This window comes from Cynocephalus volans, chromosome 3, assembly GCF_027409185.1.
Source record: "Cynocephalus volans isolate mCynVol1 chromosome 3, mCynVol1.pri, whole genome shotgun sequence".
NCBI classification, from domain to species: domain Eukaryota; kingdom Metazoa; phylum Chordata; class Mammalia; order Dermoptera; family Cynocephalidae; genus Cynocephalus; species Cynocephalus volans.
In genome coordinates, this window is record NC_084462.1 from 42038259 (window position 1) to 42063468 (window position 25210).

The following is a 25210-nucleotide window of genomic DNA, read 5'->3' on the forward strand; positions in this document are numbered from 1 at the left end:
ATATGAAATAAAGATTCTACATATATAGTAAAACAGTAACATTAAATACACCCTGAACAGTTCTATAAAGAAAATCTTACACTTTCTCTTTCCTCAAACTATATCATAAGACCAGGGAAAATAGCTGATGATGTAAGGGTTCAAGGGGCAATGTAAAACTTGTCCAGTAAATAAATCTTAAACCAGAAAACAGGACCATATATTTCAAACGGACTTATGCCAAGATCCAGTCTAACTTAAGTACTTAAAAGAGAAAGCAGCATTAAGCCATAAAGCAGTAATCGTTAAATGCTTCCCCACCTCCCTCCCTGTTTCCTTTTTCAGTTGGAAAAATTCTGGTATCTGAACTTTGAGAAAATACAGAGGTGACAAAACACACCAGTACGAGAAGAAACACTCCTCCTACTTATAAACAACTAACTTTGGGACTACTGTTTGAATTTTCATTGTCTTAAAGCAAAAGGATGAATTCAAACACCAGAAATGTATCCATAGTTAAGGTTGGTACTTTTACTAAATTTAAAAAAAAAAAAGACACTTACGATTTTTGCATTTTTCCCACTTTTTCTTAGTTGCTGAACAGCAAAAGCATGTTCAACATTATCCATTGAAACGCCATTAACCATTGCAACTCGGTCATTTTCCCTACGGGAAAAAACAGTCATGAAAATAGCACGTTAAAGAAAAACATACAGATAAGTTTGTGAAGATATTTTCAAGATATGTACTTCAAAACAAACATTCTAATTATGGGCCAATTAACCTATTTGTCTTCAGATCAATGATAAAATAATGTCAAACAATTTGCTTTCAAATCTCTCACAAGAACATTTAGTAAGTAACTAATAACCACAGGTCATTAATATTTTTTAACCATTAACACAATGTTTCCCCAAAGGACTGAACAGCTACCACAATAAACAGAATGATTTTTGGTGGCAAAATTACAGGGCATGAAATACTAAGTCATAAAGTTAGAAAGTGTTATTCATTCCTCTTTTAAAAAGTAAAGTCTTTCTCCTTTCAATTTTCTTTTAATCCTTCTTATTATAGTCTGTTTTCTTGCTAGAATCTTTTGCTTCTCTTTATTTTGCTAATCTTACCAAACAAAAAAGGCAAGACTAGGGATGAGAGGCTCCTGAAGGCTAGATTCCACCTAAAACTGAGTTACAAGTTTTCTTTTTCATTATTTTTATTTTTAGTTACCTTCTATTTAAAGTGATACTAGTTTTCCATTTATGATCGAGATAAAGCTTCTTTCTTAAGTATAAGCATATGTTAATTTAAGCAAAATTATTAAATAAACCAAGGCACATGTGGTGTGTGAATACAGCAAAATCACTATGACAGTAAACCAGTGACTGGGGACAGGAACAGTGCTTGTCAAACAAGTGCCCCAGAGAAGAAACATGCTTACTGTAGCTGTCCTTCAGCTGGTCCTCCTTTCAGCACATCTGAAATTACTATCGAAGTTTCCCCGCTCTGAAAATGAGGGTTATCTCTTCCACCAGATATTGCAATTCCAAATCCAAATCCAGGAGCCTAGAGTAATAATTACAGTAAAATGTCACTATTAAGGACAAAAACAATTGTTCGTTATTATCATACTCTACAATCTAGAAGAATTAGAATATAAGAATTACAATCTTATATATGTGATCTACACACACTCGCTTGTATAGTTACATACTATAATTATCTGTCCTTGCAAGAGACTATATATGCTAATAAATACAGTACACAACAGAATATTAACAATTGCTAATTACATAAATGTTCTTTAAGAACTAAAGTACACTGCAAGATTGTGAACACTGAAATCCTGAATTTATTTTTGATTATCAGAAGGGGCCCTGAGGGGATTGGCAGTGCCCAGTGTGATTATCACAAACACTAGCAAATGATTTAGAAAATTACAGCCTAACATATACATCATTTTTGCCATTTTTTCATAATAAAATATCAATAACTTCGAAAATCATGTGTCAGTTATTTCAACTTGCTTCAAGTATTCTAAAAATCTCTGTAGAAGTAATATACCATAACAATGTCTTACGCACACTGTATACAATAGAAGGTATACATGCATCATATCAAATATTTTTAAATTACTTATACTTTTAACTAAAGTAAACTATAATAGGCTACATACTTCTAAAGAGCTAAAAATCTTTACCACAATGACTAAGGACAGCCCAGTACAGAAAAAATTCAAAATATTTCCGAGTTATCAAAAAATCACCTAATCTCAAAGAAATCCATACCATTCCCTAAAAAGGAAATGAAGTACTCAGAGTAGTCTAAAGATGTCATCATACATTCTCTTAGGGCTCCAGAATCACTAAACCATAGAAGTATGTTTTTGTATAAGGTTGTACTATACTATGTTCTACAATCCAAACCACCGTTAGTACAAAGGTTAACAGTTCCCTTCCTCAGCTGTCCAGTCCACAACAGAGGAGACCACATCCACCACGAACAGGACATATGTCATGACCTTCCCTCCCCTCCCAAAGCCTACTGAAGTGGCAAAAAGCCCCCAAAACAAACCTCTTCTTAAAAGAGAGCAAATATCATTGATTTCACTTCTAGGTATATACATATGTCCACACAAAGTCTAACACACAAATATTCATAGCAGCATCAATCATAATAGCCATAAAGTGAAACAGCCCAAGTGTCCATCAAGTGATGAATGGATAAATAAAATGTGATATCTCCATATAATGGAATATCATTCAGCAATAAAAACGAATGAAGTAATGATACTTGCTACAACATGGATAAAACTTGAAGACATTATGCTAAGTGAAAAAGCCAGTCACAAATGTCTATATATATTCTATTATTCCACTTATATATAAAATGTTCAGAAAAGGAAATCTATAGAGACAGAAACTAGATTAGTGGTTGTCTAGGGCTAGGGAAGAAATGGAAGGATTGGAGAGTGATGGCTAATGGGTACGGGATTTCATTTCAGGGTGATGAAAATGCTTAAAAATGGCTGCACAATTCTGTGAATATATCAAAAACCAATAAGTTACATACATTAATTGTATGATACATAAATTTTATTGCAATAAAGCTAATACCAAAAGAGGTTAATGTGAAAAAAAGAAACTAATAATGGGAAAAGTTCTGGGTAGCTAAAGACAATGGCAACTACCTGAATCTCTCTCTCTACATATCCTCCAAAAATAATATAACAAGAACAAATCAACTACACAAAACCATACCCTCATCGTAACTCAAAAACAGAGAATACTCAAATTTGAAAACAGCCAGAAGCAAGTTATTTTTTTTAATTGAAACAATTAATTATACATATTTGTGGGGAACAGAGTTGAATATCAATACCTGTGTACAATGCATTATGATCAAGTCAGGATAATTAGCATATTCATCATTACAAAACATAATAATTTCTTTGCATCGAGAACATTCAATCTCCTCTCTTCCAGTCATTTGATAATATGCAGTAAATTCTTAATCACAGAAGCAAGTTTGTAATTTCAAAAATAAAATAAAAAATGATTACAGAGAAATTCCTATTAGTACAGCATTAGAAAACATAAGAGACTACTTTGCAAATTCAAGCAAATTCAAATAAATTTGAAAACCTAAATAAAACATAATTTCCTAGGGAAATATAGATTATCAAGATTGACTCTATTAGAAATAAAAAGCTTAAACAGACCAATTTCTGGAGAAGAAATAGAGAAAATTTTGAGGGAATTATCCCACAAAAAAGCACAAGGCACAGATGATTTCACAGGGGAATTCTACCAAAATATCAACAACCTCAATGGTCCATACATTGTTTCAGGACACTGAAAATGAAGGAAAGCTTCTAAATTCTTATGAAGCAACTATAACATTGATACTGAAACCTGATAACGACTGTCCATGAAAGACAGACCCCCCCCCCATAGTACATGTATCTGTGCAAAAGAATGAAACAAAAATAAGCAAAATTAACATATTAAGAAATCCATCAGTATAATACAATCTTAAGGATAAATCTAAAGAAAAAAATTCTATGATTATCCCCAAGGTCCTGAAAAAAACCTTTGACAAAACCCAATATTCATTGCTAAGGGAAAAAAAAAGTTCAAGAAAATGCACTTGAAACTCTGTGGTAATATGGGATTTTTTGTTGTTGTTAAAGCAAGGAAAATTCAGCTTCACATACATATGTAGTTAAAAAAGAGAGGAGTTACTTTAGTAGCCTTTTTAGGTAATTATGAATATCCACGTTTGATTTTACACCAAAAACTTGATAAGCAGTAGTTTCCTAAAAGACAATCTGAAACTGTATCAGTGAACTTTTTGTACTGTTAAATGAACAGCCATTCGACTATTTTGCACTCTGAATGGGTATTTTATCCATGCATGATTTTATAACAGCATGCCTTGGCCTTTTGGAAAACACTGGTTACCTAGTTAGGCTGGTCTTTCAAATGATGATACATCTCAGAATACATTTCTTTATATCACATGTTAATACCACCATCAGTCTCATCAGAAAAGTCCTTATGTACTGAAAAGCAGTGGTAGGTAAAAATTTTCCAAATTTTAATTTTTGTTTTAAAATTCAATTTTCATTGTTGGCAGCAAAATACTATCGGAGTTGTTTTCCTTGAAGCAACAGGTATTCATTCATTTTGGAGAAAAATGTTTGTCAAATATTCAAGTTTGGATAACCATTCATTCCTTCAAGTAAACAATCATTCCCTCAAGTAAAAATGGTGTCCATCCCTGCCTCCCCAACACACAAATACACAGATGGTTAAGCTTGCAACTCAAACAATCACACAAGTATTTCAGAATAAGGCAGAAAAGCTTGTGCACATCTCCCATTTCCACACACAGACTATTGAAAAGAAGTGTACTCAAGGGTTGAGATGCAGCAAAACTAATCAATTTTTACTGCTTCAAGTCATTCTGAAGTAAAACTGGAATTGTTCTTTTAAGCCAAACTATGAATTTGTGGCAATGACTACAAACTGTGGGCTACAGAGTCCACAGTTTTACCCACCACTGCTTCTGAACCTTCACACAAATGACACAGTGAAGAAGATAAAAAACATTTTCATTTGTCATGAAAATAGTTCTGCCCTTGAACCTAAAAAGGTTTCAGGGACCTTTAGGGGTCTGTAGGCCATACTTTGAAAATGTTGGTATTAGAAGTTACTTAAAAAAGGAGAGGAAAAAAAGAGCACTCCCCCCATGATAAAACAGACAATTTACAAAAGATATATGAGATGTTAAAACACAAATAAATGAAAATTAAAACCACACTTAAGGGCTGGCCATTTAGCTCAGGTGATTAGATTGAAGTGCTGATAACACCAAGGTCCAGGGTTCATTCCCTGTACTGTCCAGCTGCGAAAAACAACAAACAAACAAAAAACCACACCACAAATGGTAAAAATTAAAGTGTGACAACACACTTTGTTGCGAAGCTGAAGGGAAAGAGGCACTCTAAGAAGACACTGCTGATTGGCATGCAAACTGCTACAACTCTTCAGTAGGGGAATCTGGAAATATCTAACAAAACTACAAAATGCACTATCTTTTGACAGAACAACCAGTTTCTAGGAATGTATTATGAAGATACATATATATATTCCAACAGTATGAAAATACACATGTACAAGTTTATTCATCGCAGATTGTAATTGCAAAATACTGGAAAAAACCTAAATACCCAGGAGTAAAGGATTATTCTTTCCCTCTCTTTTTTTCCTCCATGGAAGAGGTTGGGGGGCTTTTACTCTATGTACTTTAATGCCGTGCATTTACATCTTGCTTGGTAATTCTTTTATTTAAAAATTTAACCTAAAAAGAAAAGAAAAAGAAATGCCAAAAACATCAGGAACTTCTAATAGGAAGGCAGAGATGAGAAGATACTTTCTTAAGAATTACCTGTGAGCAAGTAAGTGCATTTTGGGCCCCAGTGAGGCAAGACCTAAAACTGAGACCAGACCACTGGGTCCCACGCAGTTCAGGCACCTAGCGGGGGCAGATAATCCCGCTACATCAGGACGTGCCACAGTTCATTTGATGACTAATCAGAAAAAATCTGATTTCCTACCCTGGCTACAGATGAGAATCACTTGCAAACAGTTTCAAAAATGCTTGCTAATATGATCTATACCAATTAAGTAAAAATGGAGGGGACCTGGCATGCATTTTTTTTTTAAAGCCCCTAGGTGATTCTAATAAGCAGCCAGGGCCAACTGCAACCTTAATTGTTTTGTGAAAATCAGACCAAAACATCAAAAAATTTCAAAGGGCTCAGTGATTCCACACTCTCTCTTACCTCCACCGCACTACAATTTATCCTTCACCATGTTGGCAGCATTATCACTCTAAAAGACCTAACCCAGTAGGTCCAAATTCCTTAGCATATAATACCCTTAAATACAACTCCAACTTGCTTCCCAGAATCCCAGTCTTTGCTCTAAACCTGCTTAACTACTGATCCCTGCTTAGGTATGTCATGTTAATACTTCTGCACCTCCTCTCTGCCTAGGATTCCTTTAGCACTTCATCAATCTTGTGAGCTTCAGCTCTTCCTTCAAAACCTAGGTTCAGTGCCCTCTCATTCATAAAATCATCCTTGCTTCTCACAGGAGCAACTCCCAGAGCACATGTATACATTTCTACTTAACACATGGCACTAGTAGCCTGGGTATCAAGGCCCCATTTGGGAGGGATTCACATATTCATTTACATATTCCAGCTCAATACAACCCTGCAGGGGGCCTGATACAAAGTGGCTTATCAGGTTAGTGAGCTGAAACAAGCATATGATTGATAATTCAATTTAATTTTAATTCTATTCCTCTTTATAGAGAGTTGTCTTTTTTTATACTAGCACTAATTTGAGCACTAAAAACTCAGAATTCTGGAAAAATTAACAGCAATGGTAGTACACACGGGTGAATCTTCCTGAATTCCCAAATAAAAACAGGCAGAGCAAAGCTACATAAACCAAAAATCCATGGACATTTACAACAAAACCAGGGGACTAATAGATCCCCTTGGAAGTGCAAAATGCAAGCAGTTGGGAATGTACAACTAGCTATGAGACTTGTTTAGCACATGTACATGCATGTGAGCACACACGTGAGAAAACCAAGCCAATTTCTAAACACTCAAAAAGACTAACTTTATATAAAAATGAGCAAAAGAAAACTATTGGGATCAAACCCCCTATAAAGCTACTATAAAAGATAATGAGTATCAAGGGCTGGCCAGTTAGTTGGTTAGAGCATGGTTCTGATAACACCAAGGTCCATAGGTACCGGCCAGCTGCCAAAAAAAAGCCCAAAGCAAAAAGAAACAAACAAAAAACAACAACAAAAAACCCCACAAAGATAATGCACGAACATAATGTGTACCAGAATAAGACCCCTACAGACAATGAAAGCAGACCAAAAAGAGTGCTTAAGAAAAAAAAAAAGGATCAAAACTTACTACTATAAAACAAGCTAAAAGGCACTAAGAAAATTATGCAGAACATGAAAGAACTTAATTAGAAAAACTCAGAAATAAGTAACAGAATTCAAGAACAAATTAGAAATTTTAAAAAGTCATTTTAGATGGGAGAAATTCAAGACCAAATATGTAAACAATATCTTAAGAGAAATACAAAGTGAAAAGCAGAAAACTTTTTAAAAACCAAAAAGAAATGGTACAAGAGATGTTATAAAAAGGATTTGAGAAAAAACTACAGACACTGAAAAGAGGCAAAAAGAGATATAACGTACAAATAGTAGGAGTCCCTAAAGAAGCAAACCAAAATAAGAAAAACAAATGGTAAACTGTAATAAAGCTTTCCTGATAACTGTTCTTGAAACAATTGAAACTACATACTTAAAACAGTGCACATCACTGTAGATATCTGAGTTTTCTGAAAATCAACCCAGAGGGAATAACACCAAGATATATTAAAATAAAATTACTAGATTTTAGCCAAAAATTTTATATCCAACAAAACTGACCTTCAAGTGTAAAGGGCACAGATAAAACAGTCAACATGCAAGAACACAGGGAATACTGTCTTCATAAACTCTTCCTAAGGAATCTAATAGAGAATAACTTTCTGATAAAACGACAAGAGAGACATGGATAGGACCGGTGATAAGCATTACATATATACTTATTTACCATAGTAAGATTAAATGAGGGTTAAAGGGTTAAATGATATAACAGCTATATAATCTAGATATAGTAAAAACCATTTCAAAACACGGGGAGAGAAACGGTATGTGTTAAATTTTACTGTTTTCAGTAATCAAAATTGATAGTGGTATTACTCTGAGGCAATCACATGCTTGGAACTAGACTAAGAGACTTTGTCCTCATATATCTTTACCATAAAAATTTTGTAGGTGTGTCAAAAGATAGTGTTTTTTAAATATGCTTAACATGAGAAAATGTCTGAGATAATGTTTAGCTTTTGGAGATAGAAGAAAGGGCATCAAAGAATTTTATTTTCACCATATTTCAATCTTTTGAGGCCACAAGCAGCCACAAGCAGCAATAATTTATGTGTTTACATCTTTGCCTGGTCAGGAAACTGAATTTGTGTTAGCACTGGTGAACAAGGGGCCTGAAATCTATTCAGCTATTTGTCCAGTTTTTCTGGACACTAGCCATGCCCATTCCTTTACATACAGTTACAACTGCTTTTGCACTGAATAGGTACAAAAGGGACCCTATGTTCTGCAAAGTCAAGCTATTTGCCATCTGTACTATCTGGTCTCTTACAGAAAAGGTTTGCCCACCATGTGTTAAAGCATTTCTTGATTCCTTAAAATAAAGTTCTTGAAAGCTGACTCAGTTGCAGAAATAACTATTTCATCTCTTCTCCAAAGATTCTTCTCTGTTCCCATCAAATATGCCCAGTTATCTACTTCAAGATTCCCCTTGTTGCCTTTTTTATTCTCCCATTTTTTCCATGCCAAACTTGCACAATCAGCTAACCTAATCATAACCTTCCTCACCAATTCTAGTCTTACTCCTTCCCCCTTATTCTTCCACACAATCCTCAACACTCAATGGAAACTTCCTAGTCATTTTTTTTTCACAGTGGCCACTGAGATCACAGGATTTTAAAACCAAATGGATTCTCAGCAATCATCTGATCCAACTCCCTTTTTACAAATGAAGCCAGAAGCCTTGGGTCCTATGTGTTTCTCTCCTACTTGCCAATTAGACCTCCATAAATTTGAGTTCTCTCATCTGAAGAAAACAGATTAGAATTTTATCAACTTTAGTATACTACAATTCTACGAAGTCACAAGAGATTTTAAAGGCCTGTTCAAAATTAGTTAGCAGTAAGCCCACACTAGATTTCAAGTCACAAGACCCAACCAAGTTCTACCGATTTTCTACCTTACCTTGGTAAGTTCTCAAAATGTTGCTTAAATCTTCTATGACTGTCAGATTGGTTCCTTTTTTTATTTTTATTTTTTAAGCTCTGTGTCCAATGGCTACTCAAATTGTGTGTCTCCACTTACACAGTGACTCTTACAGTTCTGATTCCCAGATTACAGCTTTCACTTCTTGTTCCTGTTCCATTTTCCTATTTCCAGCTTCTTAAAGAACACCTCCAACTGTCCTTCTCAAAACTGCCATCTTCCCTACAAAACTCAGCCTCAACACCAACGCTCTATACTTAAAAAACAAATGAACAAACTTTGCCTCCTGCCTTACCAAATTTCCTACTTTTTATAGTGAACTTCACGCAGTTTATGTGACAGGATTACGTAAGTTCTGAATTTCAGAAATTACACTGCATAAATATTTTTATTAATTCAAAATTAAACTTAACATAAAGAAATAGCATTGTATATGCTGAGGCCAAACCTGGGTTCAAGTTCTAGCTCTTTTGAGGCATTCCACTAGACCTTTCTGAGACTCAGTTTGCTCCATGCAATTAACACTTACTTCACAATTAAATAAAACTAACAGTTTGAAACATTTATAATGCACTCCATAAATGTAAATAGTAGCCTTATACCACTTAAAGCAAGCCTATCTTAGCTTACCTGCTTGCTTGAGCTTAAATGCTTGCCTTATATCTATCAGCAGTTTGAAGCTGCTCAATAGATAGGTAAGATTACTTTTTTTTGACCAGCTTTATTGAGATATAATTCACTTATCACAAAATGCACCCTTTAAAGTGTATAATTCAATTGTTTTTGGTATACTCACAGGTGTGCAACCATCACCACAATTTTACAATCATCCTAGCAATAAGTTCCCTACCCTTTAGCCATCATCCCTCAATCTCCCCAGTCTGTGCAACCACATATCCACTTTCCATATATTCACCTATTCTGAACATTTCATAAAAACAGAATCATACAATATACGGTCCTTTATGACTGGCCTCTTTTACTTCGCATAATATTTTCAAGGTTCATCAATGCTGTAGCATGTATAAATACTTCACTCTTTTTATTGCTGAATAATACTCCATTATATATAACATGTTGTTTATTCATTATTCATTAGCTAATGGACATTTGGGTTATTTCCACTTTCTGGCTATATTGAATAATGCTTCTATGAACTCTCACATATAACTTATTATGTGGACATTGTTTTCATTTCTCTTGGGTATACCTAGGAGTGAGATTGTTGGGTCACATGGTAGCTCCAATGCTTATCTTTTCAGGAACTCCCAAACTGTTTTCTACAGTGGCTATACCATTTTACATTCCCAGCAGCAATGCATAAAGGTTCTAATTTATCCATTTCCTTGCCAACACTAGTTATTGTCTGTCTTTGTGTTTATAGCCATTCTAGTGAGTATAAAAGGATATCACACTGTGGTTTTTGATATACATTTCCCTGATGCCAATGACATTAAGCATCTTTTCATGTGCTTGTTGTATATCTGTATATCTTCTTTGGAAACATGTCTTTTCAAAGCCTTCATTTTTCAAATGAATTACTTGTCTTGTTATTGCTCAGTTACAGTTCTTTATATATTCTGGAAACAAGTCCCTTATCAGATATATGATTTTCAAGTATTTTCTCCTGTTCTGTGGGTTATCTTTTCACTTTCCTGATAGTGTCCTTTGAAGCACAAAAGTTTCTAATTTTGATGGGGTCCAATTTATGTTTTCTCTTTTGTTGTTTGTGCTTTTTACATCATATCCAATAAACCACTGCCTAACCCAAGATCACAAAGATTTATTCCTGTGTTTTCTTCTAAGAGTTTTATAGTTTGAGTTCTTACATTTAGGTCTATGATCCATTTTAAGTTAATTTTTGTATATGGTATGAGGTAGGGGCCCAAATTCACTATTTTGCATGTGGTTAACCAGCTGTCCTGTCACCTGCTGTTAAAGACTATTTCTCCCCCCGCTGTATTGTCTTGGGACCTTTGTGCCAAGTTTACTTCTTATCCAAACACCTCCCTAGTTGAAACGCTTATCAGCTCACCCTTAAATTATCTCCTGACTAGTTTCCTTGCTTTCAATATATTTTCATCATCTTTTAATACTTTAGTATATAAATATTTATTTAATCTTTTACATAATTCTATTTTAGAAAATAAAATAGTGGAGTAGACCAACTCTTTCCTCAGAAACCACCAAATATATGCATTTTCTTTCTACACGAAAGTAAAGAAAGTGTAGATGTATTATGGTAGCAGGAAAGGTGGAACACAGGACTCTCTGGATGTAGTTACCATCTTAAGCTACAGACCTACAGTTGCTAATATGATAGCCCATAGACATATGGCTCGCTCTATCTGAAATATGCTGAAATTATAAAATAAACCCCAATTTTGTCAGACAGTATGAAAAAAAGTGAAGTACAGGTGGAGTATCCTTTACCCAAAATGCTTGAGGCCAGAAGTATTTTGGATTTCCTATTTTTTTGGATTTTGGGATATTTGCAAAAACATAATGAGATATCTTGGGAATGGGACCCAACTCTAAACACGAAATATATTTATGCATGCACCTTATACACACAGCCTGGGGGTATTTTTATACGATATTTTTAACAATTAAAAAAATGTGACTGTGACCCATCATATGAGGTCAGGTGTGAAATTTTCCACTACAGCATTATGACAGCAATCAAAAAGTTTCAGATTTTTGAGGATTTTGGATTAGGGATGCTCAACTTGTATATCAATTCTTAAATATTGATTACATGTTGAAATTATTAATATTTTGGATATATTGAGTTAAATAAGATCTACAAAAATTAGTTTCACCTGTTTTTTTTAAATGGGAAGACTAAAAACTTTAAACTTACATATATGGTTTACATTACATTGCTACTGGACTATGCTGCTGTAGACCTAAGAGTGACTTTGTTGAACACTGTTGGTCTCCTCGGGAATTAAATTTTATTGGGCATAACTAAGTACCAAGCATTAAGGGGTGAATATGAAATTGACTAATATTTCTAACCCTTGAGAAAGTTATAATGCAGTAGGAGATGGGGTAGATCCCTATTCTCCTGAGATATATGAGTACTTCAAAAAGTTCATGGAGGGCCAGCCCCGTGGCGCACTCGGGAGAGTGCAGCGCTGGGAGCGTAGCAGCGCTCCTGCCGCAGGTTCGGATCCTATATAGGGATGGCCGGTGCACTCACTGGCTGAGCGCAGTGCGGCTGGTCACAAAAAAGACAAAAAAAAAAAAAAAAAAAGTTTATGGAAACATAAAGGATACTATAAATACTTCCATGAACTTTCTGAAGTGCCCTCATACATTCATCTGTCACTGAGGACCAATGGAGAGATCAGAATCCATGAGGAGCTTGCTTCTCTTCTCTGATATAATTCCAAGGTCTACAACAGTGTTTGATATACAGCAGAACACCAAAAAATTACTCAGCCTTAAAGAATGAAGTGGAGGAGGATTTCCACAGATTCTAGCATTCTAAGATGAAGAAAGTTTCCTCTGAGAATGCAAACTGAAGAATGAAGCATATCATATATTATTTTTGATGGTGAATAGCAGTAAATGTTTTAGTTCAAAGGATTTTTATTCGTTTCAAAGTTACCTCGACCTTTCTTATAAATGACTATCATATGTCAAGGAATATGGATTTGCCCTTATTTGGCAATACAGAGTATCTATACTACAGGTTATTGCCAAAAGAACATAATTTCAAATTATCTCCTTCACTTATTACCAGTGCCAAAAAAGCCCACTTGTTCACCTCAGAAAGAACAGACTTTCTTGTTCCTCTGTCAGTGTTAACTGTGGTGCCAGAAACCATGGCCCTCCATTTCAAACTAGAGCATTTAAAAAAATTAAATATTTTAAAAATATTATTAATATTTAAAAAATAGTAGGAAACCCATCCCAGACCAACTCAATCAGAATCTCTGGTGGATGGGGATGATTCAGTTGGTTCCTCTTTATGACGAACCTGGAAAGCCATTGCTCTAGATTAGTGGTCAGCAAACTATGGGTCAGAGGCCAAATTCAGCCAGTTGTCCATTTTTGTAAAGAAAGTTTTGCTGGAACAAAGCTACAGCTGCTTTTGCAACACAGCTGCACAGCTGAGTAATTGTGACAGAGATTTATGTCCTGCAAAGCCTGAAATATTTACTTACTATCCGGTTCCTTAAAGAAAAAGTTTGCTGACCCTGCTCTAGAAAGACTAAATTTTATTCTGGATCAACTCAGAACACCAAAGGACCGAGATAACTGAAAGTACTGTTTTGCACCCTCAGAGAATGAAGTCAACTGAGTTATGCTTTGGTCTAAGTCTATCAACTTGCACTGAGAAGACTATTTTTAAAAAACCTTCACAAACCAATTCCTAGAGGGATGGTTGTGAGGACTTCCATTCTGTCACAGTCTCTCTTTGATGAGGTTCAGAGGCAACACAGCCCTGTGTTCCCAGCATAACAGATAACATATTTAAAAACCAAGGAATTATGAGTTATATACTCCTGTTATCTGTATCTTCTGATGACATTTTTCTGGGCTTGTAGTCCTCTTGTGGCAAAAGAAAACTAAAGCACTGAAAGAAATGAGCTACAGAATAGAACCTACACTAATAATCTAGACATTTCTCAGAGTTGCCTGAGTATTATCTACCATGATGAGTTAGTATGACACTTTCAACATGTTCAAAAAAATCAGATTCTGTTTTTTCAATGTTCAGGATCTTTCCCCACATCCCTTAAGCTAATGTGACACATACCTTTAATAAATATATTTAGTACTTCCCCACACCTGAATTCCTAATAAAACCTAGCAAAATAGTACAAAGGAGACACATATTTTAGCTAATTTAAGTCTCATTTTATTTTGCTTACTTATATTAGAGAAAACAAGTGTAAGGTGATAATGGCAAATTACCCTGTGGTCTTCAATAAATCTGGTTTCTACTAAAGAAGCTATGAAAAAGAAGAGCAATTTAAACTCAATGTAAGCAGAAGAATAAAAATATGAATAGCAGAAATCAATGAAATAGAAAACATAAAATAAAGAATATCAATGAAAACAAAAGCTGGCACTTTGAAAATATCAGTAAAATTGTCAAACCTCTAGCCAGATTGACTAAGGAATAAGAGAAAACATAATTACCAGTATCAAGAATGAAAAAAGAGACATCATAATAGACCATTCAACATTAAAGATAAGGGAATGGAGGGAGGGGGGAGGGGGTTTAGGAAGTGATAGGTTGGGCAAAGGGTATAAAGAAATACCACAATTTGTAAAAATGAATAGGCTAATAAAAATTTAAAATTAAAAAAAGGGAATATTATGAACAATTTTATGCCCTTAAATTTAACAACTTAGATGATAGAGACAAATACTCTGGAAGATAAAGTACCAAAGCTACAAAATACAAACAAACCAGCAAACAAACAAAACCTAACAAAGAAGAAATACCTAACCTGAATAATCCAACATAAAATTTAAAAAACTGAATTTGTAATTCAAAACCTCCACACAAAGAAAACTCCAGCATCAGATGGCTACACTGTTGAATTCTACTAGATATTTAAGGGAAAAATAATGTCAATTGTACATGACATTATTCTCCACCAGAAACTGCAAGAGGAAGAAACACTTCAAACTCCTTATTTTGAGGTTAGTAGCTTTCTCTTGATACCAAAACCTAATGAAAACAATATAAGAAAAAAAAAGTACTGACCAATATCACTCATAAACACTGAAACAAATATATCAGCAAATCAATCCAACAACATATAAAATAGATAAATTGATTTACCTTAGGAATGCAAGGTTGTTCAACAATCAAAAAGCAAGAAATTCATCATATCAGCAGATTAAGGAGAAAACCCATATGATAATCCCAATAGATCCTTGCCAAAAAAAGCATCAATAAAATTCAACATCCATTCATGATTGGAAAAGAACTAACTCTCAGTAGTCTAACATAAAACGGAACTTCCTCAACCTAATGAATGGCAAAAAAGAAGTACAAAGAAACTTCGTTAACCTAATAAAGAGCATCAACAAAAACATACTTAATGATGAAAGACAGAATGCTTTCACTCAACATTAGGAGTAAGACAAGTATGTCTGCTCACAATTCCTGTTCAGCAACATGCTTACTGTACCTAGCCAGTGCAATAAGGCAAGAAAAAGAAATAAACAGCATACAGATTGGAAAGAAAGAAATAAAACTGCCTCTATTAAGCATGACATGACTGTCTATGTAGAAAAATACAAAGGAATCTATAAAAAAATTCCTGGAACCAGTAAGTTTTAAAAAGTTACTAGGTTGCTATATTAAAAAAAAAAATTGTATTTCTACATACCATTTACAATACCACCCAAAACTCTTAGATATTTAACTAAAAACCTAACAAAATGTGTGCAGAATCTGTATGCCAAAAACTTCAAAACAGTAATGAAAGAAATCAAAGAATGGGAGGATACACTATGTTCATAGTTTGAAAGAATCAATATTAAGATGTTAACTCATCCCAAATTAATCTATAGATTCAATGCAATTCCAATGAAATCTGGCAGATTATTTTGTTGGTAAAAATTGACAAGCTTATTCTAAAATTTATATAGAACAAAAAAAGAACTAGAATATCCAAAACAATTTTTAAAAATACAACTTTGGAGGATTTATACTTGATTTCCATGATTGATATAAAGCTACTGTAATCAAAGGAGAAATAACTGGTAAAAGCATAGACAAATGAATCAACAGAACAGATTAGGGAGTCCAGAAATAGACCCACATGTATACAGTAAATTGATTTTTGACAAAGGTAGAAAGGCAATTAAATGAAGAAATGATAATCTTTCCAACAAAATGGCTGCTCAAGATATTGGACACCCATATGAAAAAAAAATTTTAATTTTTAAAAATTATACATACAAAATTTAAGTGCAATAAAACTTCTAGAAGAAAAGACATGAAAAAATCTTTGTAACCTTGGATTTGACAAAGAATTCTCAAATATGAAACCAAAAGCATGACTGCTAAAAGCAAAAATTAACAAATTAGACTTCTTCCAAATTTAAAACTTACCCTCAGCAAAAGCCACCCTTAAGAGAAGGAAAAGGCAAACCACAGACTAGAAAAAAATATTTACAAAACAATACCTGATAAAGAACCTGCATGTAGGGCTGGCAAGTTAGCTCAGTTGGTTAGTGTAGCCTTATAATCCCATGGTCATAGGTTCAGATCCTGTACTGGCCAGCCACCAAAAAAAAGAGAAAGAACCTGCATCCTGAATAAACAGTATAAAGAACTCTCAAAACTCAATAATAACTTCTGTATACCAAAGGTGACAACCAACAGAACCAAAAGACAATCCACAAAATGGGAGAAAATATTTGAAAATCATGTATCTGATGAGGGGTTTATATATACAATATATAAAGAACTCCTACAACTCAAAAACAAGAACAACAAAAGCCTGATTAAAAAATGAGCAAAGAACTTGAATAGATGGTAAATTTTATGTATTATTTTACCACAATTTTTTTTAAAAACCTGAATAACAAGAACACAAATAATCCAATTAAAAATGGGCAAAAGATTTGAATACACTTTACCAAAGAAGATACACAGATGACAAGTAAGCACATTGAGAGATACTTAACTTCACAAGTATTTAGAGAAATGCACAACTGCAGTCAGATACCACTAGACACCTCTTAGAATGGCTAAAATCAAAACAAACAAACAAGACTTGATGAGGATAAAGAGCAAGTAAAGGATACACTGTTGGTGGGAATGCAAGATGGTAGAGAGTTTGGCAGTTTCTTATAAAATTAAACAATCACTTACCACACAACCCACAGCAATTCTATTCCTAAGTATTTACCCAAGAGAAATGAAAAGTTATGTCCTCTATACACTAAAGCAGGTTTATTCATAATCACCAAAAACTGTAAACAACCCAAGCACACCACAACTAGAGAATGAATAAATAAATTATTACATTATACAATGGAGTGCTACTCAGCAATAATAAGGAACTTAACTACTGACACAAACAACATCATGGAGAAATCTCAAATGCATAAGACTAAGTGTAAGATGTCAGTCTCAAAAAGCTACAGATTGTATGAGTCCATTCATAAGACTTTCTGGAAAAGGTGAAAGTATACAAACAGAAAATGGATCAGTGATTGTGAAGTGCTCAGGGTGAAAGGACTGGTTGACTACAAATGGGTGCAAGGGAAAGTTTTAGGGTGATGAAATTGTTCTATATTTTAATTGTGGTGGTGGTGTTACCTGACTACATGTGTTTGTCAAAACTCAGAACTGTACATTAAGGATAAACTTTACTGTATGCAAATTATGTCAATAAAAACAATAAAGGTATTAAGAAAAATAAATGTAATAAAATAATACCAAATCATTATGATATCACGACTGGCCAATTAGACAGTCAGAAGGTATGGTTGTTTTATATGTTTAATAATATATATCTGATTTAAATATGCTATCTATCAGAACATTTCAAACAAAGGAAGGCCATATTTCAGCTTTACAAATGAAAAGTTAAGGTCAGTGTTATTTAATGATTTCCTTCACCATTAATGAGACATAAAAAAGCTGACTATATCTTATCTGAAATCACTTTTTTAATAATTAATTTATCTATTACGGACAGGATTCAAACATTCATGAGACAATCAGGGGCAGGGTCCAGGAACTTAATTTTCCCTCTTTCCATCTTACTAATCATGGATACAACTGGTAGAAATAGTAAATGTGAAGTATATGGCCTATATTTAAATATTCTCTAATCTTTTTCTGTACATTCTCTGAAGGAGAGGGTAATCAGTAGAATCAGTTCTCTTCCAAGTGAGGATGTGGAGAATTTGGGGAGATAATTTATGAATTTATAAAAGCATGAATTGGCCATTAGTCTCATTTTAAACATGTGAAAACCAAGGCTATCAAACGGGGTTGGATCACATGCCCATTTCTAAAGCAAGAGAAAGGCAGAACTAGAATTCAAATTTAGGGCAGTCTCATTTCAGACAAATTTCGCACTCCTACCAAACTTACTACTAATCTTTCTCCACCCATCTGCAATTGTTTAAGCAACAGTTTGGGTCTACATGTTTCAAATCAACAAGTATCTTTTAGATTTTATTATGTTTAATTTTAAACCCCAAGCCAACCATACATGCATATATACTCAGAAAGGTTGAGGCAATTTATAATTTAGAATAATATACAGTCTTTGATCACTCAAAATTTAAAAACCACTTACTTTCTTAAGTTAGGAATAAAAACAGCAAATAAATTACAACCAAAAGGATATATGAAAAAGTAATCATGTTCATTTTTGACCTTAATAATTTATTGCAACTCTAATGTAATCATGTTTACTTTTGACCTAAATAATTTATTGCAACTCTAATTTTAAACAAAAGAATAGAGAAAAAATTTTCCCCTTTCTTCTGGCTTCCTGACATCTGGCTTTTCTCTATTGTTTTCAAAAGCTGCCAGTATCCTGAGTTATACACAGATTATTTACTGTAACAGAAACTTACCCTGTGAAGCGTCACTGTGTGTTGTTCCCATATAGCTGTTTCCTCCATTGTTGTGTTCTGATAAAGGAAAAGAAAAACAAATCATTTACCTTTTAAGAAAATATCTTTAATAAAGTGAATGAGAACATCCAGCAAAAAATATAGCACACTGAAATACCAAAATTCATACTATTAATATTAGAGAAACTCTGAAAGGAGTTTAATAATTATAGAAGGTTTTTTGTTTGCTTTTAAGAGACAGGAAACTACACACAGGAACTTCCTTTGTTTTTAATTTGGAAAGATGCTGCTCTATATCCACTGCACACCAGCTGAAATCAGTATTCAAGCTAATTCTGCAACTTTATACTTAACATCAGATAGAAAAGGATGAAAGTTGGAACAGTATTATTTAAAAATATCTAATAGCATATAAACATTTAAAAGCATTCCTTACATTGTGCAAAGGAAGGAAAAGTTAAATACCTCTGAACTAAGTAATTATAAATATACATGTTACAGGAAAACAGATAAGACCATTGATAGGTTTGATCAATCATTGCCTTAAAATCACAATTAAACACTATTGCTCTACCTAGTTTCAGTTTTAGTACGGAATTACCTTCTCAATCTTCATTTATAACCATAAGAAAAAAATGGCTTTTCTAGTATATGTATCACCCACATGTACACACACACAAGAAAAAAAGAAAAATGAACTACCACCACCAAAACTCCCCCAAGAATCATAAAACAAATGCGATACAAGCTCCAACATAGGTCCTACTCAAACCATAATGTAGTTCAGTTTCATCTCCTGCATGAACCTCTCGCTAGAGAGAAAAATAAGTTACTATCTAAGGGATGAGCACTAAAGCATTCAAAATAAATTTCTTTTACATTGGGGTAATTGGTCTTGGACACTTAAAGTAATTCAGTTTCTCTTAATGTTACCATTTTATGAAACTGGGGCTCCTAAAAATGTATTTACTTACAAGAAAATTTTTTTAAAAAAGATTTTTCAGAATTATCAAAATGTAGAAACGGGGAGAATGCTGAGCATGACATTCTCAGAACATCACTCATTACTCACTGTTATAAATGCCTAATTCACAAGTGAGAAGTGTTTTCTGTTACACTGCTATCATTAGCATCATGAGAATATGCCCACCACAAGGTGCCACGGGCCCACTTCTCCTTTCCCATAGCAACTTTAATTGAAGATTAATGCCACTTTTGAAAATGAATCCCTATAAAGAAAGCTTGCTTCCCTAAATTGAAAGCAACTAGATTAACTTTCCTGCCAGATGAATAAAAGAGAAAGGATCTCTCTGTTCACTCCCATAGATAAGAACTGCCAACCTTACCAGAGTTTTGTTTCAACCTACCAATCAAGGGCAGCAAAACCTCCCTTTAATGAGACCTATGCTGGAAACAAAGCTATTTTGTTTTAACAAAAACTGACCCGGATTTAATGCATTAAAAAACTTTCTTCCATCAATGTGAAGCAGTCATGAGTAAATCTGCTAAACATCAACAGTCCCACTAAGATGTACATTATAAAAACATCTGCGATGATGGCCAGTTTGTCCAATCTCAGTTGACTTTAAGAATGAGAACTGCTTGCACAGCTCTAAGCTCATTTTTTCTTGATCCAATTCGTTAAACAGTAACATTGCTTCACTGTCTTTTTAATTCCTTTCCTACCAGTCCAAACTGCAAGTGATCTGATAACCCGCACTTAACTCTCCCTGATAACATACTCTGGTTTGAAACAGTTTATCATCCTTCATATGGTTTTGATGACTACATAATTTCCATTTTGTAAAAGAATAGTAGCCAAATGGGGAAATTCATTTACTGTCTGGGGGGGAAAAGCAGGTTATGAAACAACTTTCATCCTAATTTTGTTTAAACATGAGTAGGAAAAAAAGGCTGTAAGATTACACAAAATGTTAACGCTGATCATCCTCAAACTGAGGTGGGTGACATTTTTCCATCAGGTGCTTGTTTTACCTTCTTGCTTTCCTTTCTCCATTCCCAATCAGAACAAATTGGCCATTCACTAAATCCAATTCTTACTTGAAATCTCAAATATCTATTTTTAACTTGGCTTTTAGGAAAATCAAATAATGTTTAAAAGAATTATGCTATGTATTATTATTCATTATAAAAGTGTTCTACTGTTTGTAAGGGATCTATATACATTAAGGTCTTAATGTACAATCTCCAGGAGGAGTAAAATAGGAAATCTAAGTGATTTTGTTCGTACAAGTTAAGGGGAAAAAATAAAAATATTAAAACATAATTGTTCTCAGCATTTCATGTAAAAAATTAATATGATTTTTTTTCGGAGGGATTAGAAAAAAGTACACATCTCAACCAACTCAGTGGCTTCTCTGTGAAAGTCTAACAGTTTTATCAGCTTGATTTATCTGAAGGGAGACCTATGCACAAGAAGGTAACAGAGAATGAAACATCAAAAGGAGTGGTTAATTAGGCTCCTGACCAGCACACATTTAATCCATATTATAAGTGAATAGATAATAAGTGAATCACCACTCTTTATCACTTTATTATCTTTTTCAAAAAAAGCTATAAACAGAGAAACGTATTCCTAGTTTAAATTGCGAAGAATGTCATCGCTCTCTACTCTCTAGTCTTTAATTTGCTTCAGTGGCAAAAGCAGCAGAATTCTATCCACAGTTGTTTACAAAACCAGCAAGTCCTTATGAAGAGTACTGAATGAATTGAGGAATGGATGGATGGACAAATCCACAGATATGTGATAATGCAAATATAGGAAAATGATAATGGCAGAATCTTAGTGGTCGGGATTCAGGTATCTATTATAAAATTCTTTCAACCTTGTTATATGTTTGAAAGTGATCATAATACAGTGTTGGGGGAAAAATACGGAGCTCTTTCTAGTAAATCAACCAGAAATTGAAGCTATTAATATAAAGCATTTTAGTACCAGTAAATTTATTAAGCACTATTTCCATGAGCACTATATATAAAAAGTTCATTAGAAGCTCAGAATTCCGATGCTTTTGGAAAAGGGGAGTGGAGTTTCCTTCGGAAGAATGTCTAAGAAGCAAGCGGTGTCTGGGGTGGAGAAACACAAATAAGGGTGAGAAGAGTCTTACTTTTTCACTGTGAGCCCTTTTGTACTGTTTTGTCACATTCACCTATGACTTATTGAAATAAATGACTTTAAAGAAATGTCCTTAGTGTAAGCTTGCTTGTCATTTTTCTTATTTAAAAAAATGTCCCATGAATAATTGCAAAACTTGCACAGGACCTTCTGGTAAATCACTAATCTTATTCCCAAAGCATGGAGAATTGCAGAACACCAAGGAAAAGTGTATTATATTATGCCTCTAAGCACGATTCTAGCACTAACATTCCCTAATAACTCTGAAAGATGCTGTTAAACAGAATGTGAACTAGACTAGAAATAATGAGACCTGAGCTCAAATCTATCATTAACTAGAAATGTGACCTGAGTTTTCCTCACCTATAAAATTAAGGAATTGGATGAAATTATCTCAAGTAAAAAGACCTTCCCAGCTCCCAAATTTTATTAAAATTATATTCCAATGAGTAGGCTACAAATTCAATTATTAGTGAAGCACTGCAGGCATCAAAAGTGATTGCAATTCATGGCTGCTAGATTGTGAGTTCTGCATACATTTCTAAGTCAGCATCAACTGACTAGAATCACAATTTCTGAAGAAGCAAAAAGCTGCGTTTCAGAATCTGCCAAGAGTTTGTTTGCTTTCTTTGTTCTAAGCTCCAGCTGGCAAAGACACTCCTCAGATCACCAACTCTGAAGGGCTTCCTGCCAAAACTTCAGATCCCAATTCTAAGGCAGTTCCTTTGGGGCTGATTACAAATCCACTACTGGGGAAAGACAGAAGGGCGTAAGAACTGACAAGACAAGGTGAACCTATAACATACCTAGATATATAGTCAGATAAGTTATTACCATCCTTGTGGCTGAATTTCAAAAACAATACCTTCATTTATTTATTCATTCAACAAACATTTATCAGATCTGCCAAGTGCTGTAGAGACTAAAAATAGGTCGCCCCCCCCATAGGGGCTCAAGGAGGCAGTCTAGAACACTAGATAAATGGTGTATACACAGTGTTATGGAGAATGGAAGAGAACTCTACTTGCTGTGAAGATCAGAGACTGATTCCCCGAGAAAGGAACATTTGAGTTCAAGCTTGAGGGATGACCAGGAAAAGAGTAGGGAAAGATGTTTCAGCAGAAGAAACAGCATGTCAGCAAGGTTTGTACAATGCTGCACAAGATACTGGCTTTGATATGACAGAGTTGTACAATTTGTGGAACAGGGAGAGGGTAAAAAGAGAAGTTGCAAAGGTACCAGATCACAACAGATCTTGTAATATAATGCCAAGGACTTTATTTATTTATTTTTTTTAAAGATGACCGGTAAGGGGATCTTAACCCTTGACTTGGTGTTGTTAGCACCACACTCTCCCAAGTGAGCCACGGGCTGGCCCCTAAGGACTTTAAATTCAATGGAAACACATTAAAGAATTTTAAACACTAAATGGCACAGTAAGTATTCATTCTGAAGACTGTAATGGGGAAGATGGATTTGAGGGAGGGAGTCCAGCTAGAAAGTTAAAGTGAAAAGGGGGTGAATAGTTAAAGACAGCTCAGGTTTCTGAATTGGGCAGCTCAGTGAAAAAGCAGGAAGAGAAAAAGATGACAAATTCAGTTTCAGACATGCTTAATTTAAGATGCCTATGAAACTATCAAAACAGACATATGGGTGATAGGTAGTTGGACATACAGGTTTGAAGATCAAGATGAGATCTGGAGTAGATAAGGATCTAAAAGTAATCAACAAGGTAGTAGCACTGAAGTAAAGATAAAAGATCCACCCAATAAGTGGACTACCAATACTCTCAGAGGGGAAAGGAATAACCAGAGAAACCTGAGAAGCAGCAGTCAGTGAATATACACGAAAACCAATACAAAACATCATTTATTGTCCTGAGAATATAACAAAACAAAATATAAAAACCGAAGATATCTCAATTTTTTTTAAAGCACTATACTTATCTGACATCATAAAAAAATTTCCATGAATTAAAAAAATTTAGACCCTTAAATATTATTAAATATATATCTAAATCAGATTATTCAGTATTTCCCCTAAAAGCACACTGAATACTCTTGATGGCTTATAGTACCCCGTTAGAGAAAGCAAGTAGTAAACACTCGGGGTTCCTTTTGTGAGCAAAGCTGCTACACTGAGATGTTTCTGATTTCTTCTGCACGCTGGTGTTTTTGTTGTGGTTTTCTTTTTGGCATTTTCCCAATCAAAATAGAAAGCAAGATCACCTACTGAGATGAGGGTGAACCAGGAACTTAAGAAGTACAACATTAGTTTTAGTGAATAAAACCAGATGACCCCTGCCCCTTGCTGAACTTTTAATTACTTATTTAACTTCAAATTGTGATCATTGCTATGCAAACAAAGTACAAAAAAATAGAACAGTGTATGTGTTTAAAAGGTAGGGGAAAATATTTGAATTGACCTGAAAGGCTGTCATTTAAAATCTGAGAATGGAGATATCCAAGAGGTAGTAAAAAAGATCAATCTAAAGTCAAATGAAGAAAGGTCCTGGAGATTCTCAGGGATCCAACAAACTTCACAAACACAAGATGAGAAACTCACTAAACATAAGAATTAAAATAATGATCGAAATAAGAGTGCAGCAACTTAGGATGAAAGTCTCTATAGAAATTAAGTAAATTTAGAATCGAACACCTCACTGTATTCAACACCAGTTAAAGTTACAAATATACTACTGTGTCCACTCCTTGGCTAACTATTTAGGAGACAAATGATGAGATGGATATGATTAGGAAATATTAACAGTTGGAAGAAAGACAGTAGACCTGAATTTTTTTGCTTGATCAAAGCCAAAGGTTTGCTAAAAATGTAAATTCATAGATTAAGTTGCTACATTAGCTGTGGTCCTAAGATCACAGTGAAAGAACATTAGCTTAAAAGTTACTATTCTGTGGGGAAGCAGGAGGGAAAAGAAAAAAGAAAAAAAGTTACTGCTCTGTGCACATTTTTTCCCTTGACAAAGACAATTTTTTAAAAAAATTTATAATTAGCATATTCATTTTCACAAATCGCAATACTTCTTTATGCTCTTTGTCTG

General features: G+C 34.2%; 1 protein-coding gene across 2 annotated transcripts in view; it reads right to left on the reverse strand.

The window, feature by feature from the left end:
- TJP1 (tight junction protein 1) overlaps nt 1-25210 on the reverse strand; it is a 252751-nt gene that overhangs the window by 61611 nt on the left and 165930 nt on the right. For both annotated transcript variants that reach the window (XM_063091981.1, XM_063091982.1), the window contains 3 exons: nt 19014-19070; nt 1418-1542; nt 543-645 (listed from right to left, as the gene is read on the reverse strand). In XM_063091981.1, coding sequence (XP_062948051.1) covers nt 543-645; nt 1418-1542; nt 19014-19070 — 285 coding nt within the window. The remainder of the gene's footprint in view (nt 1-542; nt 646-1417; nt 1543-19013; nt 19071-25210) is intronic.